Here is a 21706-nt window from a genome sequence, read left to right as displayed (position 1 = left end):
TCTTCCCATTGGTTAATAAGATCCTGATGTAACGGGTGAATACATGTAACTGTATCGGGAATAGTTTTGTGTTTGTACACTTTATCACCTCAGTACCCATTTAGATCAGACTTATAAGACTCTTGAATAGGTCAGTCAGTCTATATCTTCTAATGAGTTAAAGATTTCATAACGATTGCTAAGTGGAAACGCACAGCTAAGCTGCCTGTTCCCTGGGAATGTCTTCCCCCCAGAATTATGCCATGAAGCTCTAGGGCAGGGGTCTCCAAACCGGTCCTGGAGGGCCGGATCCATGCCAGATTTTTTGGATATCCCCATTGAGATACATGTAGTAATTTTAAAAATCTGGCATGGATCCGGCCCTCCAGGACCGGTTTGGAGACCCCTGCTCTAGGGGGTTACACTTAAAAATACTAGGAGATCAAACACGCCTTCTAATGATTTATTGAAAAAATCAGAAGCCCATCCTAGTACTTATATTACGAATTAGTAGCAAAAAAATAGTGGAAATTATGTTTATCAAAAAGGTCAGCAACAAAAAATATTGTAACATGTTGATGATATCATAATAAAGCTGTCTTTGTATTTCTAACCACACCCACATCCCATCGGCTAACTGAGCTATACTTAGCACCCAAAAAAGAGGACTAATTTGAGTTTCAAAGATGGTTCACACCATCATACCTCTTCTGAAATATAGAACCAATGTTCAGCAAAGTTACTGTGTTTGCTATTCTAGTCAGCACTGGCAAGCAGGTAGATAAACCCACTCACCGAAAGGAGAAGTGTGGCTCAATGATTAGAGCGGCAGACCCTGATGCAGAGTTCTGGCCCGGGACCAGGGTTCAATTACCCGCCTCGGCGGGTCTTGGGCTCAAAATTCCACGGACCTGATAATTCTCGCCTTGGTGCCTATTCCAATCATGGAGTCCCACTCTGCAACTCTGGGCAATAGCTTGCTTAATCTCCACAACGGCCCCCACAACGCTAAGGATGCCTGGCCTCCACCTTGGGGGTGCCCAGGAGTGGACGCCTCACAGGGAAAGCCAGGATGGGTTCCACAGCGGTATTCGTACAAACGCCTTGAGACCCTTGCGAGTGAGTAGTGCGCTATACAAGTATCAATTTACATTTACATTTTACCGAAAGCTAGGTGTGCCTCTGTCTAGCTTTCACTGAAGAAGATGGTCACAGCTCTGAATGTCTTTGTCTCAAGTCTCTGGTGAGAGGTCCCTCTTTTGTCATTACACTCTTTTCTCAGTTTCTATGTTGATGTCATTGATGAACTATATCTGAAAAACCAAATAACAGAAAGATCCTGGCTCCCTTTCACTTACTTACATTCCATGAAACCTTGCCTATTTTTCAAAACAATAAATGAGAATTGAAGTTATCAGCTTCTATAAAACCTTGTTCATTATTTAAAAACAACCTCTGGACAACGGGATTTGATTCATACAGAAAATCATGAGTATTTTCAAGCAGCCTTAAATATGATATAAATATGAATAATAACATGAATAAATGTGCATGTATACCTCAATAAAAAATATATATATATAATTCAAGAAGAGGGATGCATGAAATGAGCCAAGCTGTACAGTACTGATGATGAGCCTCACATTGTTTCTCTCTATCTGGAGAAGCATAAGCGATTGCCAATAGCAGGAACACATGGAAGCATTCCACCTATCACCTTTTGTTGTTTTCAGACACACCTTTCGATATTGTGTCCCTTAATATTTTTCCTTGATGTTCTTATCCTACTGTATTCTGTATTCTATAGCCAGGATGCACTCTCTCTTAGGCAATTTCTTTCCAAGAAAAGAAATGTGTGGTTAAGCAGGCACTTGTTTTGTAACATTGAGCATCATTTCCTTGCAGGACACCTGCCATGATCGGATGCTCGTTTGTTGTGAACAGGAGGTTCTTCGGTGACATCGGCCTTCTTGACCCAGGAATGGATGTATATGGGGGAGAAAACATTGAGCTTGGAATAAAGGTCAGTGCAAGACTTTCATTTTTGATGCAGTTTTTGAAAACAGATTTGGATTATCACTAGGCCTAGGTAACATTTTAATGATGCTGGTGTTTTAGGCATAATTTAGGACATTTTATTTTACCTTTGTTATGTGAAGTTCCTGAAAACATGCCAGTTCTCCGAATTGCATAATTACGCCGCCGTTTGTTGCAAAATTTTGTGAGGAAGTGTGAACATCCAAAACATGAATGGTTGCAGTTCGTGGCACTTGTTTTTTTGTACTATTTTTGAGTATGAAATAAATCCTACCGTCAACAATGGGCACAAGAATGTTCTACACGTTGTGCAGCTCTCTGCATAAGGTATTGACTTCCAATCAAATACATAAATATATGACTGCTGAAAGGTTATTAGACATTGGGGATGATGTGAGAAACACCTCCGTTCGTTGTGCGGTAATTTGGCGGAGTAATATGTGTATGAAACTATTTTACAAAAGAAACCTGGGGGCATATTACCAACGTTTAGCGATATTTATCGCTAACGATGCTTAGCAACACATTTTTTAACGCTTAGCATCGCCGGAAATTATTGCAGAGATAACTTGCTATTAGCAAGGTTTAACTCAGAAGTGATAAAAATCCTCGCGCTAACTGCCAATTGAGAGAGTATCTCTGGAAAACCAACGATAATCTCTCGAAGTTTGGCGTTAGCTTGATGATAGGGGCTCACAAACTTAGCCATGATATCCACCTTCCATAGGATATCATGGCTAAGTCAGGAAAATACCAGGTGTAAAAAAAAAGCAGTGCTAACCGCGGTTAGCGCTGCTTTTTTTATCACTAACAGTGTTAGCGAAATCCTTGATAATAGGAGAAATGTCGCTTAACAACATTTCTCCTATTATTTTTCTCTGGAACGCCCCCTTTGCATCTCATTAGAGATGCAAGGGGAAGCGTAGAGAAAAAGGGTGCTAACATGCGAATTTGCGTGTTAGCACCCTGTTGCTGATAGGGAGATAATTTAATCTCCGCTTTCTTGGCTTTTAAAGAAAAAAGTGGAGATAAATCCCTTGATAATATGCCCCCTGGAACTTTATAAGTGTCTGTCTACAGTCTTCATTAATCCTACTTCATATTACACTGTAATTGTACATAAGTAATGGTCAGTTTTAAAAGCATATTTACTGTGTCTTGGTCAAAGTCTTACTTTTAGCATTTGCATTTTCTCTGGCCTAACCACTACAAGATCATAGGACATAGTGACACTTTTAAGTTGCCATCTAACTTTACCTGGGCTAAAACAATAACTAGGGTTTAGGGGTCAGGATATAGAATGTGTACCCCCTGTGCAAACAGACAAGGCCAAGGGTGGTTTGATCCTTTCGCTTACAATATTTTGCCCTGATGAAGTTCATTTAAAAGGAACAAAACGCGTTGGCTGTTGTCCTGTCATCTGTTATATGAAGAATAAAAGATAATGAAACAACTATATCTAACAGAGTGTGACTTCATTCTTGGTGCGTCCTCCTTTTTCTTCAATCTACGTTTCTGGATTCCAGTGAGACCTAATTGCGGTGGGTTTCGGAGGTTGATTGCACAGGACTTTTGCTTAGTGGGTATTGTGATTGAGGTGCTGAACCTGTGGTCAGCCGCAGTTAGGAGTATCTTTGTGCAAGGCCAAAGGTGGTGCAGGTTTGCAATACAGAGGTAAATGTGGACCCACCTCTCTTGTGAGCCTTCGTTAAAAATATGGTATTTTCTTGTTTGTATGAAGGTTTGGTCCCATGCAAATGAGACAGCCTGGTTGCCTGTGTGTGAACTCCGAATTATTGAAGTATGCACATTTTCAAACACACCCACCTCATTGGTCTACCAAACAGCTGGTGGCACACGTTTTGAATACCGCCCCAGTGCGCCTCCTGTGCTTCCATTCGACACATGTGGTAGTGTACAGCTGCCCCACTATGCCCCTTCCAAGTGTAGTCCAGGGTGCCCTGCTACATGAACTGGCAGCACAGCAAGGACAGTACTGTATGTATTGGAGCAGCAGGTGGAGATGGTCACTATTAGTTATGCGATATATCACATAACACAAATATTGATATGCCATGCAATTGAGTGTAGGCCAGATAAAATGAGCAGCAGCCCCCTTGAATGGGATCCTAGGGTCTCTATAAATGTGTGAGCAGTGGGGCTGCATCCACCATTATGCGGACAGTCAAGGCTTCATTAAAGCGTCCCCAACCCCCTGCAAACAAACTGAGAGCATTTGGCGAGGCGTCTTCCCAGATCTGCAAGCTGCACACTTGCTAATTGTGTTATGCAGCAGTTAATTTATTTATCAAGATCTTCATGGCCCAAGTCTGTGAAAGTACCAAACAGGAGCAGGCTACAAAATGTAATGTTTGTGGCAGAACAAAGGTATCACCCACAGTATCCCACTACATTATACAATCAGAGGTGAGGGTAAGCCTTTCCTCCTGTGGCACTCCTTCTTTGTTTCTTTTGTTGGTGTTGTACTTTCTTCACGGTTTTCTATTTTAGTGTTTGCAAACATAGCTCTGTGATCACGCTTTTTCATAAAGTAAGATATGGAAAGTTTCCCTTTTTTGTACTTAAGAGTATCAGCTTCTAACTTGGTTAACAATGTTCATGTATATTAGGCTTTGCGAGCATTAGCTATATGCAAGCTTACTCACGGCACACCTTACTGCTTGCATCAATTCCATAGTTTCTTTCTTTAAAGAATGATCCAAGCCTTGTCATCAATAGAAGTTTGTGATCATTAGACCTGTTTCCTAACAATATATAGTACCAGTGGATGTCTTTGATCAGAGAACCGTATTGTGTTGCACATCTTCTCTGATTGTGTCCAGTGATCTCACTAGTGATCGTCTTCTCATAATAGGATCGCTGGCTCATGGTACCATATTGTGCTGCATTCAGTATTGTGTTTAGTATACAGTTATATTGTGCTTGCTGTGTCTTCATGTGATTTTATCCTGTTGCTACTGTAATGTATTTATTGTATGAGTTGCTACTTAACAGTACTGGGTGTGCACAATCATTGGCTGGGCATTGATATTTCTTACTCCCCATGATTAGTGTGTTGTTCCGTTGCTAGAGTCATCCCACACACCATCTCTGGAGATATGCCTAGGACTGTACCCAAAGAGTCAAGGAAACTTAAGTGGCCCCCACTGTGTGTTGAGGACCGATTAGCTTAACCCCTTCATTGCGGGGTGTTTTCTCCCCGATGTTCAGGGGGGAGGAGGGCCGCGCACCGCGCGGCTGTGCTTGTGACGAGCTCAGCTCGTCATGAGGCACGGCGGAGCTGCACTCATGACGAGTTAGGCTCGTCACGGCCACACCCATTTTGGAACGTTCAGCACAGCGGGGAAATTATCCCCGCGTGCGAACGTTCCAACGGCCGTGACGAGCTCAGCTCGTCATGAGTGCAGCTCCACTGTGCCTCATGATGAGCTGAGCTCGTCACAAGCACTCAAGGGGTTAAATGCTGAATGCAGGTAATCCTGCCTTTTCTGTCATTTAGAGTACTGAGTGGCCTTTGTAATTGCTCATACTGGAAACTCTAACTGACAGTCTTATACATAGAATTTGAGATCAAATGTGTTAATAAGCTGCTTGAAGAAACTGGTACCAGTCTGCCACTAGTAATTATTCAACTATTGTGGAATTTTGCAAATCAATCTTCGTACCAATTCGTTGGTTCCAAAAATTCCAAATTGAGTGGGTCCCAATCCGACTTACCTTATTAAAATTCGTGAGGTAGATTGTACAGTGTGACTCACTCTAATTGTTGGAATGATAGCCTGCAAGGGTCAGGCGACCACCTTGTCCGTGATTGCCTTTAAATAACCTTTTTGTTTAGCAGACTGTTGTATTAACGAAATCAGGGATATGTAAAAAAAAGTCTATTTGTTTAAAACTTTCTTTGAGAGTTAGCAGTGGTCCCTTGAATCTTTTTTACATTCACAAAAAAGAAGGATTCCATAGGGGTCCTTCTCCGGCAGTGTGGGGGCAGTAGCTTTCAGTGGTTTGCAAATGGAATCCCAGTAGCAAACCATTGATACATAGGATACCAATGGGCAATCCCATTTTAGGAGAAATGTTCGCATACTACTAAAATGGGGTTTCTATATTTTAAAAGCCAATTGAGGGATCTCAAATGCTTTTATTTTGCATATTGGGCATTTGTGACTGCAAAATTGGTTAGTGGAATCAACGACTTGCTAATGTAACATAGCCTGCTCCATTGTTTAATTAGTTTTGTTATTTAAGATAATACATTCACAATATATACTGAAACTCTTTTGAGAACACTGACAACTATCTCCAGAGACAACCCATTTGGCAATGGTAATGCTGCGGCTTTTATTTTCAAAGTAAGCTACGGAAAAGATGCTGCCATACCTGCAAAATCTTTTGGCTTCAGGCAGAAATTTGAATGTTCTGTGAGCATTTGACCTACCCATAGGTTTCTGCATTTTTTTTTACTGCTACAAGCTGGGTACTGTATGAAGACAGTACCGAGAGTATTAAATGGTCACCAGGGATGTGCCATTATCTTTCGAAAGCCACCTGTGCACAAGCATAACAAAATCATCTTTACAGAATTTGTCAGAAGTTATTTTTGTAAATGTTCTTTATGTTAATTGTGTTGATTGTTTTTATAAAGTTCTGAATCCTTCAGTGCTCACTGATACCTTTTACAGATTTTGTTTACCATTCCCAATTTAGAAGTCTTCTAAAATGGAATATATAATAGCTTACATAAATGTATCCATTAGTAATCGTAGTATATAAATGTTTCTTTTGATTTTTGCTTTATTTAAGCTTACTGGCATGACATGCCTGCTTCCTACTGGGAAAATGTATGTGGGAGTGAATGTGTATAAATCTGTGTTAGTCCGCCTTATGAATTATTGATATAAAAGCTGTGAAGAATGTGTAGAAAGAATTAGAAATGATTAATGTAATCTCATTTGAATTTATATCTCTCTTAAATTAGTAGAATTATCTCTGAATTCAGGAAAGGCATAATATTTCTCTTATAAATCTAAAATACGATCCTGCCTTGTCAATCCCAAATAAAATGTTCATTCTTTTACATATAATAATTTTAATGGTGCAACTGCTTGAGTTTTCAAACTTAACTGCTATAACATTCTGTGAAGAACAGGTACAGTTGAATATAAAGAAACGCAATATAGTGTGTTTAACTTAACTCACGAACACACAAACCTACATATACATACACACACACACATAAACAGAAGCATGCAAACGCACACACACAGACATGCAAAAGTTTGACGCATTTTATTGATAAAAATACAGTGACATAAAAACCTACATATTACAGGAACATTGTGAAATAGTTTCCATATTCTGCCAAAATATCATCAGGCTAACAACCTCTGTAGGGCTTTACCATTGGCCATTGTTTGATTAGTAACCTCTTGGTTAACGCCAAAGCAATGCCAGAAGAACCAAACTGGACCCATTGTTAGCAGATGTATTAGCGTCAAAAACCTCTATCCATAATACTGTGTAATCAGTATTATGAGCAGCCCTGTTAAAAACTGCCTTAAACGAACAAAAAATCTGCACACGTAGAAAAGCGGTTCTTGCTTGTTTCAACCCAGGCCTTCCCTCATTAAACGGGAAGTTGGTCAAATTCTTGAAATGTCTGGAACTGAAACTAAAAAATCTGGCAGAGAGCACCAGACTAGTTGAAAATTGGCCGAGACATTATACTATGACCACACACCCGCACCAAATTTTTTTTATCAAGTTCTCTTGTTTTAAAAAAATAATATATCTTTCTTACAATCTTTTATCTGAAGGCATGAGCTATCAATGTACTTTTGTAATGGTTTTAATTAACCTAAAAACAATAAAAATACTTACTGTGTAATCAACAGTCTGTTCAAGACACCTGAAACTTCTAATTACATTCAAGGCCCATTACTTGAGCTGTTCTGCTGGCAACAGCTTCAACAACCACTAATTTGTAAAGGCAAAATGTTTTTTAAGAATCTAAGACCTGTTTTATCTGAAAACCTTCTGTTCTTAACTACACAACTAAATAGGTTTCTCTTTATTGTACCAAAATCTAACAATATAATCCAGTATTCCACTTACTGTTTTCACTAAACATATCCCTGTTTGAAAAAACATTGTTAATTTTTATTTCCCTAAGATAAACATGTAATATAACAAGTACACAATTGGTAACTTGTGTAATATGCTGCTATAGTATATAAGGCGTTTGGTCTTGTTGTCTGCTATATGACCAGAAGTCCCCTCTATATACTCTATATATATATTTACATAACTGCTTTATCCTCCCCAGACTCCTATTGGCCCACTAGAGATAGTACCTTATGAGCTTGGTGTGCAGTCTACCCAGCATCGGTTCCAATGAGCTGTGTGGCGAAGGTATTGCATCACTCGGCGTCTGTTCCGATGAAGTTGCCAGCTATGCAGTGAGCCTTTGAATGGCTTTGCATCACTCAGCATCGATCTCATTGAGGCTGTCAGTTGTGCAACTGAGCTTTGCATGGCATCCTTTTGCACGGCTTCGGTTCGGATGAAGTTTGCATCTGTGAGGCGAGACTTTGTGACCTTCACAACGCTTCGCACAATATTTGGTGGTACCTTCACCTAACCCAGGAGCAGCTCTCTCTGATGTCAGCCAAGGGCTCATACCCTGGGGAGGCATAACTTGGGGAACAGGAATTCACAAAAAACGATGGATTTAGGCCCATATTTTTGTACTGGGGTGAATGTAAGACATTGTTCTGCATTTTGTCCATCAACTGTGTTTTTTGCAATTTTCACCCCGAGTGGGCTGGGTATGCTCAGACGTGAGTCCTAGGCACTCCACATCACTGGAGTCAAGCTATCCAGGCTGAAGAAGGCTGATAGCCAGAAACCGGTCCTTGGATGCTTGATTCCGCTCTAGGAAAGACATGGCTTGGTAGTTCGGGCTGGACTGTTCCCATGAGGCACAGGGTCAATGCTGATTTGCATATAGCCATTGTCTGACCTAGGGTGGTGTGGAGTGCAAAAAAACGATGGATTTAGGCCCAGATCTTTGTACTGGGGTGAATGTAAGACATTGTTCTGCATTCTGTCCATCAACTGTGTTTTATGCAATTTTCACCCCGAGTGGGCTGGGTATGCTCAGACGTGAGTCCCAGGCACTCCACATCACTGGAGTCAAGCTATCCAGGCTGAAGAAGGCTGATAGCCAGAAACCGGTCCTTGGATGCTTGATTCCGGTCTAGGAAAGACATGGCTTGGTAGTTCGGGCTGGACTGTTCCCATGAGGCACAGGGTCAAGGCTGATTTGCATATAGCCATTGTCTGACCTAGGATGGTGCGGAGTGCAAAAAAACGATGGATTATGCCCAGATCTTTGTACTGGGGTGAATGTAAGACATTGTTCTGCATTCTGTCCATCAACTGTGTTTTTTGTACTTCTGGGTACGGCTTTTTGGGCATGCTCCTAGTACAGCACCAGATGTTGAGGAAAATAGTTTCTTTAAAAAATTATTATGCCTTCCTGGTTGGGCCTCAACTGCAATTGCACATCATGAGGTTGGCTTATAGTTTTTGGAGGATATATTATTGGCAAGACTTTTGCTATTATGGTTTTTTACATGTGTGAAAGCGGAAACCATCTTTACCAAATTAATTATCCTTGATTTTTTAAACTTCAATAACATTTCATGAACTCCTTGGCTAGCATATATTAATCCCTCTTTTAGTACACTGTTTAAAGTCTTCATATTGTTTGATCCAACTAAAAACTCTATTAAAGGAACTTTTCGGCAGCTTAGAAGTGAATGGCGAATGGGCATTGAAATGATGAAATCAACAGTTGCCTTTTCAGGCCCATCCAGCATTTTGCAATTTCGCGATTGAAGAACAAATTGCGAGATTGGCAGAATACGGTGATGGTCGCGATAATAACAATATTGGCTGCGATATTTACAAAAATGTGTCTCTACCGGGAGACAGCACAACAAACAATGCCTTTTATTGGCTGTGCGCCCCCCCCCTCGAGTGTGTCAGCCCGGGCTGGGACTGCCTTCCGGGTACACACCCAGACAGTCAGTTATTGAGCTGTCAGCCGCACCCGAGAATTTAACAGGTCTTTGAAAGACCATTCATTTGTTAATGAGGCTTTGTTATTCACCCCTTCTTTGACCCCTCTGCCTAGGGCTGGAAGAATTAGCCACCCCACCCCCCATACTGGTAAAGCATATGGCACACACACATTGTGTAGACAGATCTGCCTTTATCTCTGGTTTGTTTTTTCAAGTGAATACAGAAATCAATGAGGTTAAAGCAATATTTAGAAACATGTTTGTGGCAAGACTCTTGAATCATAAGCGAGCATCGTTCCAGCGCATGAACCTTATCTCCCATCAACTGAAAGAAAACATTCAATTACCTCTACTTTGCTTCCCATTTTAACCAACATTAGTAAACAACGTTCTAGTAAAAATAACCAAAAAGTGAGTTACTGAGAAAACTCGTGTTTTGTACAACCTGCGATACACCATTACGTGCCGACGTCCAATACCTGCTCCCTCCTGGCCAAGCTGGGAGAGGCAGACAAGAAGAAACATTTCTGCACAGCTTTGATCAGGGCTGTTTATTAATGCCCATTCATCTCCAGTAAAGGATAACAAATCAAGAATAGCCATGGGGCCAAATCAATGTGAGGGTATCCTGGTGCCTGCGAACTGCATGCGATGTAGACCCCCTGCACCACAGGACACTGTGGTCATCTGACAAGCTTCTGAGAATGGGGCAGATTTTCCTACAACCAGAGAGCAGAGGTATGTGGAGGGTCTGCAGCAGCACATCTGGTGGAAGCCACAGGAGGTCTGGGTTGTCAGGGGAGAAACATTGGGCAAGGAAAACTGCCACATTGAGGCCTTGAGTCAGATGCTGGAATGCAGAGGAGCATCGTGGGAAGACATGAAAAAGACACTCTTGACCGATGGTAAAGCTGTAAATTGCTGAAAACCTTCACTGCCTTCCCTAGCGCTTGTTGACATAATCAGACCATCCAGCATTTCACAATTCCAGGGCTTTAAGTAGGCCGGGTCCGGCTGGTGCTCAGCACCAGTAGTTCTTAAAAGCAGGTGAAGATGCAGTACCTATTGGGCTCTCCTTTCTTACCCTTGGGGTGAAAAAAACAAAAAAACTGCAGCTGTCACTGCTTTACATGTAAGTTTAAAGAAACTAGTTTACAGTGCAACCTTGGAGCACTTCACATGAGCTCCACCACACAAGGACATATTCATGTTTTGAATCATACATAGGATGTTGAGCTGACATGAGGACCGAACCACGCCGCAACCTCGCGAACAACAATCTGAAACATTTTCAAACTGATAAACAACGAAGTCATGGTTGTTGCTTATTTCTCTTATGCAATTTACAACCATTGACAAAGCCAATAGTCCTGGCCTGTTGTAGGTGTAATGTTACTTGTTGAGTTCCAGATCTATCTGGATGAATGGACAGAAGCAGCAAAATCCCATTCAGAACAGCACTCTACACTAAGTGCAGATTTTTAGCTTAAGTGTTTTAAGCCACGCCCTTAATTACATCGACCACGCCCCTATGAGAAAGCCCCCGCAGTTTTTTCATCCCACTTAAAGCCCTGCACATACCCCTCCGCTGTTAATTGCGGACTTCATTCCAAACCAAAGTCAGTTGCAGATAGAGATGTGCAGGTTGACATAGAAGAACACTCACTCTGGCCCTGAGGCATAAACTTCTCTTGGCCCACAAGTGTAGGACATTCTGGGTGGTTCCAGAAAGAAGCGTTGCCCCGGTAGGGGTACATACATGGGTGCTAGAAAACCCCAGGGAGAAATAGGGCCCACTCTCATGAGGTGCAGATTGGACACTTTAAACATGCCTGTTTCACAGTGGAGTACTCTGCTATTTCAGTTTACATTGATTAAAGACTGAAAAGGAAGGATTATGAGTAAAATAAAGTGTCGCAATATTGCCGCTAAATTTCCAATTTTGTGCCGCTAAATTTGAAAATCCATGCAGCAATATCCTGTAGGGTCTGCCTTTTATACGTCATTTAATCCAGAGGATTGCAAAAGTTATTTACCTTGTGTCACAACTATTCAGCATCATTTTGTTTTCACAAAACTTAGATTTGGTACCGTGCATCATTGGTGGCTTTTCCTAATATGAAGTCTTTCCCCCAGATATGACTTTTTGCCCATGTGATGGTAGGAGTAAACAGAGCATCTGTATCTTAAGGTGTAGGTGTTTTTATCTTAAACCTATGCTTGTTGTCCAGAATATTAGATCTTATACTGTGGCCCTGAAGTTTTTAATTGCATTAAATGACACCATTGTATGTTTTCATGTTGCTAATTTTATCCTGAGGGCAGTTAATTTTAAGAAAACTGTCATGTATTAGCCTATCTTGCATTTTAGAATTTGTTATGACTATAAGATGAAAATAGACTATTTATGAATATGTTTTTTCTGGATATGTCAAAACATTGTTTTCTTTGCATGAGTTATTTGGTAATGTTTTATGTTGTTCTTATTTCACGTTTATGGCTGTTTTGAACTAGCTAAGTAAAGTTTATGAACTGAACTGAGTACTGCAGTCCATTAGTGCCATTTAACTCACAGGCCCTGTGTACACTTTGGACCATATACTAGAGATTTATAGGTAAGTTAAATATGCCAATTAAGTGTATTCTATTTCAACATGTTTGCATGTGTCAGAGCACATACACTGGGTAGTGGCCAGCAGTGTTTCAGCATTCAGAGTAAAAAAACAAGAGGAACATAACAACACCCAACTCTTCCTGTACTTGAACTGGGAAAACCCAAACACTTCCCTAAAATATTTTAAATTATTTTTAAAGCATAGACACACATACAAAGTGACTATACTTCAATTTTGTTTTTATTTGTAAAAAAAAAATCAATTAAAAAAAAATAATTACACAATGCCCGCTACTCCTGCATGTGTGGTGGACATTAAGCATAAAAAAAGCATTGGCAAAGTCAATCGGTTTCACGTTCTATACGTACTGAATTTACCAATGATTTTGGTCTATTATTTCATTTTTTGCCTAATATACCCTTGGCCATTGTTGCTCTGTAGCCTTTCTTGCTCTCTCATGAACTAACCTCTCTTTCAAGTGGTGAGAACCTTTTCTTGTAATGTCTGGTACCAACCGATTTCTCTTTCTTGACAACGTTTCCAGTAGTCTGAGTCACTAGTGAGTGCCACTTTATTTTGGTGCCAGGTCTGTTTTCCAGCCCAGCTGTATTTTTACAGAGGTTTTACAGTCAATGAGACGTAAGAACAGGTTATTCACACTTTCATACTGGCAGTACCTCAGCTGGAGTAGAAAAGGATGCATTTGGGCCAACTTCTGATTGGTCCTAGCCGCCCAGCACTGAAAACTAAATTCTCACTCTCACAGTGCTTTATCACTTACAGTGAAAAAACCTATCCTTTTTAAGTTTGCTAACAAATATTGACATTTTCTTCAATTTAGTTGGAAAATATAGTGAACTATAAATGTGACTAATGGTGATGTTTATCACAGAGGCGTTCTGAGTGGCATTAAATATGCAAAGAAAGCAATGCAATTGGAGTCTGTGTGTCACTAAGATCTCAGAGGTGAAAAACATCCCTGTATTCACTTTTTACACATCTATAATTTTGCGTTATGTATGTGCCTCCTCCACCAAATCATTTACTTTCAGCATGTATGCAGATGAAGATGAATAATGGGGAGCCATACAAAGCATGAAACCCCTCAAAGTTAATAAAATAGCTTTCCTCCTGCCACTCACCTCGCCATCCTCTAAATTTACAGCCCACCATCAAAACCTAACTAAATATCTGTCCTTCTGCAACCTACCTGCTCACCCTCTAAATTTACTCCCTGTGAAATTTTAAAAATGTTTTACTTCTTGCCATCGAGCACCAACCACTACTCTCCTCTTCCCTCCCCACCCAAATAAAATAATCTTCCCTCCTAACACCCACCGCCACCACATTTTGTGCCTCTGCTCTCCTCTCTGTCCAAAGCTGTGCTCTCTAATTGAAAGTGGAGATCCAGCGTGGGGCTTGCAGTGGAACTGAGAGCTGCTAATATGCTTATTTTACCTACTCAATGTTAGTCTACATTAACCCCTTGCGTGCTCCCATCGGCGGTTGGCTGACGGGAGCACTACCTCTCTAGTGCTGCCAACGGAGCCCCGCCCATCCTTTGGAACGCCCGCACCGCAGCGGAAAAACCGCTGTGGTTAAGGCGTTAAGCGAACAGTTGTTCTGCCAGCTATCAGCTCATAAAAAGCGTCCAAATTATTTACTCAATTGGGCCCGCTTCTCACCTGAGAAGAGGGACCAATTGAGTAAATAAGTTGTAGGCCCTTTATAAGCTGATAGGGGGCAGAACCACTGTTCGCTTAATGTACTGATCCCCAGTTCTGCAAATAACTGGGTCACCCTGTTGCTTTATACTGACAATGTTAGTCTAAAGGAGGGTTTTCCAAAGTCGGTCCTAGAGAGCCAGATCCATACCAGATATTTAAGATACCCCCATTCAGGTAAATGTAGTTATGCTAAGAATCTGGCATGGATCTGTCCCTCTGGAACCGGCTTTGGAGAGCCCTGGTCTACAGAGAGCTGCACTAACAGGTGATAGTTGGCCACTAGTCTGATTCTCTATGAAAAATGCCAAAATAAGTTACAGATATTATTACAATAAACATAGCTATTTGGATAGGTTGTGGAAGAACATATTTTTGTCTAAAACAATTTCTCTGCACTAAGTAAACAGTTGATGGTACCAATCTGATGCACTCCTCGGGATGGCTGTTCTCAGTTGCAGGCGAAGCTTCTGATATCAAGGTCGAAAGTGTAACCTAAGATTCATGGATTGCAAAGATAGATGGCTTTGTCACAGATAAACAATGTGACAGATCTAATGTAACAGTCAAATGGATTTTCTCCGGCTACCAAACCATTGCCTGACAAACTCATTGAGATTACCCAACCAGAAGTAGTGGGGCAGCTAGGGGAGGGATATGAGTGTGAAAAGAAAAAGAAAATATCATTTTCCAGTGTACGTCTGCTGCCTCTCCTCCATGCTCTTCTATTCCTGACTCCCAGCAGCACAGAGGCTCCCAGACTCCTCTAAGCCAATGATTGGTCTGAGCTGTATGGTTTGCTGCTGAGACAGTGCCTTGAAGCCTGGGGGCTGTTCTACACCATGCTCTGCCACACAACCGGCTGGAGAAATGCTAAGTGAGCATGAGGGTTTGGCCGTCTTAAGAAGGCCAGCCAGACTGTAAAGCGCTCTTATGGGGCCCATCACTCCTCCTCCCTACTGCCTGCTGCTGCACGTCAGGATAGTACAGACCCACCCCACCTTGGCTCAGTACTGAAAAATGAAATGATAATAGCATTGTGTTATTTTGAATGTATGACATTACAAAGCAAGCTTTTACATCGCATGCTGTTACAACGCAAGTTTTACATCGCATACCATTACAACGCATAGCGCTTTGGGGTGCTGGATAGTGAAGAGGTTAATTTACTATTCCAACTCTAGTCCCCGTGGACACTAGGGAAGGTGTTGGATAGTAAATTAAATCTATTCCCTATCCTAGAGCGCCCCCCAGCGCAATGCGTTGTAATGGTTTTCGTTGTAAAACATGCGTTGTAATAGCACTGCGATGTAACAGTTGCGTTATAAAGGATGTTTCCCGTTATTTTCCTTCTTGCACAGCTCAGGGAGAGCATGGGCGATGCTCCTCCACCTTAAAGGAGGAGCTGAAGCTGTACCCAACACTCCAGAAACAAGATTAATTATTACCGGTGGTTGAAAACCGGAAAGGGGGTTGGGCCAACCCGCTCAAAGTGCATTTTAGCAACATCATTGCAAAAGTGTCGTCAATGTCTACATGAAAGTGCCCTTGCATGGTCGTCAAAGGACAGAGGGGGAAATAAGGGAAAATGGATCCTAAAAACAGAAGTAAAAAGTGATGCATGAGCAGGGGAATAACATGACCTCGGGAAGGGAGTGAGGAGACGATGATGGGGTTTGAGTGGTCCCCCTTTAGAAAGAAGTTCACGCAGCTAATGCTCAGCTAGTAAGCCTAATGAAACGACAGCATCCAGCTGACTCTGTGAGGACACAACTTATTGTTCAGTGCATGCTGTAAATACATGGATGCCGGTAAATAGTAAAATCCTGTGAGATTAGTACAAAAACATACCTATGATGCTCATCTTGCATAATGTGCATTAGTGCCAGTCGTTCCGAATCCAGTGCCATTAGCAGACTTTCAAAAGAACCCTAATGGAGTGTTCTGCAACAAGGGACATGTAGTATTTGCACCAAGGCTCCCGAAAGCACAGTAATGCACTGTCTGGGTTGGAAGAAAATGAATTCTAGATGTTTTTAAAGAATAACCTTTACTTTAATGGCATAACATGAAATGAAGGCTTCCTTCCTGCTCTGGTCTTTAAACTGGTTTCCCAGTTATTTTCCTTAAAATGAAAAAGACACAGATGAGCTACATCTTGTTCATTTAACCTTCAATTAGCTCATATTCATTTTATGATTATGCAAATGTCTCAAGGACATCCTTAGTTAGGTTTCCCTTTAGTTTACAACGATTTGCATGACTTAAGCAGATGTTCGGCAAGGTGACATGGAGATTCCATCACAATCAGCCTTCAGGTTGCAGCAGACCACTTATTAGGCTAATGTTTTTAACTTAGGGCCTCATTTAGATCTTGGCAGAGGGGAATATTCTGACAGATATCTCGTGTAAAATCAAGTTCAGTCACATAAAAGGAAGATCCAGTAAAGTTGAAGAAGTCATTTTATTCCAAGTAGAAAAGGTCCAATCCATCTGGTAGGCAGAGTCAGGTGCAACTGACATAGTCATACAGTCATCTCAGTACCCAAGCTCTATCACCATGGTGCTACTCTAAAGTAAACACAGAAGTCAGGCCCAAGAGGATGAGGAAACAAGATTAACTAAACGTATTACTAAAACTAAAACACAAGCACAATACTACAGCTCTTCTGCCGCATGGGATATCCGTCACTATTGTGACTGAGTATTCCATCCACAGAGATATAAATAATGCCCATAGTAGTGAGATATTTAAGTGAATTTGAATAGTTCGGAATATATTCTTTTTTTATTGCTCAGCCTTTGTTGTTAAATCACTGCACACTGATCCTGTGTAATCTTTATTTGTCGGTCTGGAGCATGACAACACCTCTTGCTGTGTACATACACAGAATGTGCGCTCTGGGACATCCCACTCCAGCCATTGGCTCGTTTCCACAAGGCCCCTTGTGAAAGTTGAAGAAATTGATGTACATAGACAGCATTCATTTCCCTTTTTCTCCCACTCCTCTCCCTGTGAACACCATGAATGCCATAGACTATCGACCGTATCACTCCGCCAGTGGGAGCCCATACCTATATGCATATGCACAGCCATTCTGGGCACCATGGCCTTTTTACCCATTGGAATCCCCGGCTTCCCTCCTGCGCGTATCTTGCACCCCCTCTCTCATGTATAGACCATGAAACCCTTTCCCTTTGCGCGATCCTGATGTGAAAGGCAACCCTCCTGCTTGACCCAGGCATTCCCCATTTCCCTCTCGAAGAAGCATCCTTCGCCTCAGCTGACATAGCCCCCCAGCTGTATCTGACTACCCCTGTTCTCTCATGTACAGGTCATAGGATCTCTCTCTCTCTCTCTGTGCGACTCTGACCCTGCGCGCACCCTGACCCCCTCCCTCTCCTCACATGGGCAAGTCATAAACCTTCTTCTTCTGCAAGACCCTGTCCTTGGGAGTCATGGCCGCGCCTGACCAACACCTCCTTCCCTTCCATGAATGCCCCTCTGTTGACAAGCCTTCCTTCAGCGCTCGATTGTCCACGCGGCATGAATACCACTCCTTTGATGACCCCTTCCCCCGAGCCCGGCTGACCACACAGGTCCGAGGCCATCGCCTAAGCCGGAAGATACCATTTACTGCCCCCTTATTGTATAAGGTCCCTCTCCTTCAAAGGACCCTCTATTGATTCAAGGCCTCCCCACCCCCTGTGATATGATCAGGCGCACACATCCTAAGACTCGGCAGAACACTCAACTGCGTGATGACCCCTCCCCTCTTATCAGCAGGTCAAGGGTCCCTATTGTGAACGCATGTGGGGTAAGATTGACACGAGGATTATAGGGATGCCTTTCCTTTTGCGTCATACTGTCCTGATTGTACCATCAAGTGTTTTGTAAGGTATAAAAGCAAGAGTCTCAGCTCACTTGTTAGAGCACCTCCCGATGACACCTTGTTTCGTGTCTGAAATGACTGGCTCTCCTCATGAGAATTAAACTCTGTTCTTGATTCCTGCATCCAGTGCCCGTCTCTTTATTTGATAGCTATTCAGAATGGGAACTAAGAGGCGTCTTGCGCCAGCAGCCTGGGCATCGATAGAAATGCGGGCTCATTTTCCACAATTGGCGTCCCAACGCGGGGTCCATCAGTGACATACGGTCCAGTAAGAGAGATCCAGACGATGAGGTGAACATCTAAAATGATCGGAGTATACCTGCCTTGAGAGGGCCCTCGTCCGGCTGCCGATTGAATGAACTTCACCTATTCTGAACGGACCTCTCTTGAGTGACCTACTGTCCTGACTGGAATCCCACAGGACTGCTGCGGTAAAATCATGGAGTAAGAGAACGATCGGGCGCTGGAAGGAGGAAGGCGAAGAACTACCCACACGGTCCGGTCCGGGTAAGGTCGCGTAAATGCGACAAATTGTGAAATGATTGTTTTGGATAATACTAGTATTACGCTTTGTTGAAACCCTCTGGAGATTCGCTGTCTGCAAACGGAGAAAACAACAGGCTCTCTCTTTGCAAGCAGTGAAGGATAGGTAACGCAGACTTTTGTCCCCATTGTAATCCGTCGTGCCTATCTTCCTCCCCCACTGTTTCCCGAACTGTCGTTCGTGGATTATTGTCTGGAGATTCTTTGTCTGCAAACAGGGAAGAACAAGGTCTCGCTTTGCAGGTAGAGAAAGAGTGGGCAACGATAACTTTTCGTGCCCACTTATTCTCCCCACTGGATTGTTTGATTGGCCGATTATTCGGTATTGATTCGTTTGAGGTATTCACCGCCGCCAAACAACGGAGAATAGAAATATTCTGCCTAGTCTTTGCCCGCCGTGATAAGATAGGTAATGCAGACTTTTGTCCCCGTTGTAATCCGTCATGCCTATCTTCTCCCCATTGGTTGGTAGCCTGTTTAGCCCGGACCGCTTATTAGAGTCGAACCATCCAGCTCCACTGGAGGGCACATCTAATAAGGACCTGTTCATTAAAGTGTGGACTAGTCGCTATAGCTTATAATAGGTTATGGCATAAAAATACAAGAAAAGGAGTTGAGCGAAATCAGTAGGCCACTGAGGAGTTATCAACTTCGCTAAAAATAAAATAAGAAACGTTAGAAATAACCCGTAATAAGAAACATAAAAATGGCGAGGGAAGACAAGCTTGACACCAAGGCAAGCCACGAGGTAGCTAGGTTCCGTTGCCTATTCCTGCCCTAAAACATGTCTGCCTCATTGCCCACCACGCCCAAATAACGGTCACATGAAATAGATACAAATCAATAGGTACCTACCCCCATTCCGGAAACTCCCGAAGTGCCACAGGTCCGCGGTTACGCCCATCCGGTAGGCGAGGCCTCGAGGCATGCGGGGCTCGCCTGGACGCAGTCGGAAGGGGAGGTTGTGGGGCGGACGGCCCAGAAAACGGTGATGGCCTCTCCTTCTCTCCTCTTCTGCTGCCCTGCGGGCCACGGGGGGGGGGCTGTCTTGCCTCAGCCACCGACCCCCCCCCCTCCTCTGTCTCTCGCCTGGACCGGCCCACGAAGAAGGCCGAAGCCACAAACAAGAGCGGCGGCGCTTGCAAGTAGTCCCGCCACATGTCAACGCCTGGATAGTTACAGGTAGTCCCGCCACATCTCAAATTCCTGGAGAGTTGGAGGTAGTCCCACCACATGTCCACGCCTGGAAGTTACAGGTAGTCCCGCCACATGTCAAGAAAGGGGGGGGGCTGTCTTGCTTCAGCCACCGACCACCCCCCCATCTTCAATAGCCAGCACAGCCAATATCGAAACGGCGGAGCCGAGGATCGGCGAGGGGTCGCTGGAAGGGGGAGGTGACGCGAACGAGCCTCCCCCACCTCCCTCCAGGTGGAGGCTTCCAGCGACACCCCAACGCTCTTACTTAAAGAGGGTCCACATCAAAAAGCGGTCTTTTGCCCGGGGCGGGCACACGCTCCATACCGTCTCTCCTCGACCTTGAAGATTCTATAAGAGCCGGGGGGCCCCCGACCCCTCTGCATGGGTGCCCCCGTCCCCCCTCATTGGGACCCGCGACATCGACACTCCTGCCGGCGCCAGCCTCAGTTCGGAAATGGCTAAAACGCAGCCAAAGTACAGACTTGTTCAGTTCCGGTGGAACACCAGAATGACCCGGTAGGAAACTTGTTGTTGCCCTCCCCACTCTTTGACTGATGGTCCATTTGTTAGACTGTTACCACATTGCGAAAAAAACAACTGCCAACAGAAGGTTCTGGTCGAACCATGAGTCATCGGAGACATTCTGACTATACCGGAACCTGCCTGACCTCGCCCAAAATGGCGCCGATACATGAAAACGGAACTTTCGAACTCCCTGTTCGCCCGCATTGCTCGAATATTGGTGCTCTGAGATATGTATGCATTTTTGGACAATGAAAGTCGATAAGATGGATAATGATTATGTACTTAGAGAAGAAAGCAATACAGATATTGATCATGTGTTTTAACAATGAACTGATTTAGGGTGGGTACTTATTATGAATGGGAACAATGAATGGATGTAATTTAGACAGTGAACGAGCACATGGATAATGAATTAATTAAATATGACTGAATCCTTGACATGCATCATGCTTGCTCTGTAGTAAAGTTTTATACGATTTTATTGCACTGACCGCACTTTATGCAATGAACTACCACCAACTTTGTTCTTTCTATGTACAGTTCCAATCTGCTCCGTGGCCGGTCCACTGGGTTGTAGGCCTGTATTTATACACCAGCACTTTTTATTAAAGGTATTCTTGAAAACGAAAGCATAGTTGTAGCGGTTGCATTAATGAGTTTTGAATGTATTACTACTGTGAGCAACGGGAAAGTATGATGAAGGCTGAAGGTTAAAAAGGACCCGATATATAGCAGCTACATTATGTGTCACAAGCAGCCGGAAAAGTGTTTTAGAAGCCTTAAAGCGACACCACAGAAATGCCACCTGACCGCCACCCTTGCACCCGACCAAAAGGGGTTACGACCAAGTAACTCATGTAGATACGCAGATCGTCAATAATTATCTACCTGACCTTACTGGTCCCTCTGGGCTTAAACGCCGAGATGGTAAAGAAATGCACTACGTGGAGATAGGTCGAGTATGTGGTAGGTAAAAACATTTCCGGATTTATGCGCGCTGATGTGTTTTGAATGCTGCACCCCCCCCCCTTCTTCTCCTCCCTTCTGCAGGTCACGTCGGAACCTTGGCTGAAGTATGGAAGGAC

General features: G+C 43.1%; 1 protein-coding gene across 1 annotated transcript in view; it reads left to right on the top strand.

Moving 5' to 3' along the window:
* Positions 1-21706, top strand: part of GALNT17 (polypeptide N-acetylgalactosaminyltransferase 17) — a 1810367-nt gene that overhangs the window by 1363589 nt on the left and 425072 nt on the right. Inside the window, exon 6 of the mRNA XM_086954581.1 lies at positions 1885-2002. Within this exon, the coding sequence (XP_086810707.1) occupies positions 1885-2002 (118 nt within the window). The remainder of the gene's footprint in view (positions 1-1884; positions 2003-21706) is intronic.

The sequence above is a fragment of the Lissotriton vulgaris genome, chromosome 2_1, assembly GCF_964263255.1.
Source record: "Lissotriton vulgaris chromosome 2_1, aLisVul1.2, whole genome shotgun sequence".
Lineage (NCBI taxonomy): Eukaryota > Metazoa > Chordata > Amphibia > Caudata > Salamandridae > Lissotriton > Lissotriton vulgaris.
Note: the sequence above shows the minus strand (reverse complement) of the source record. Positions and strands in the feature narration are given on the sequence as shown.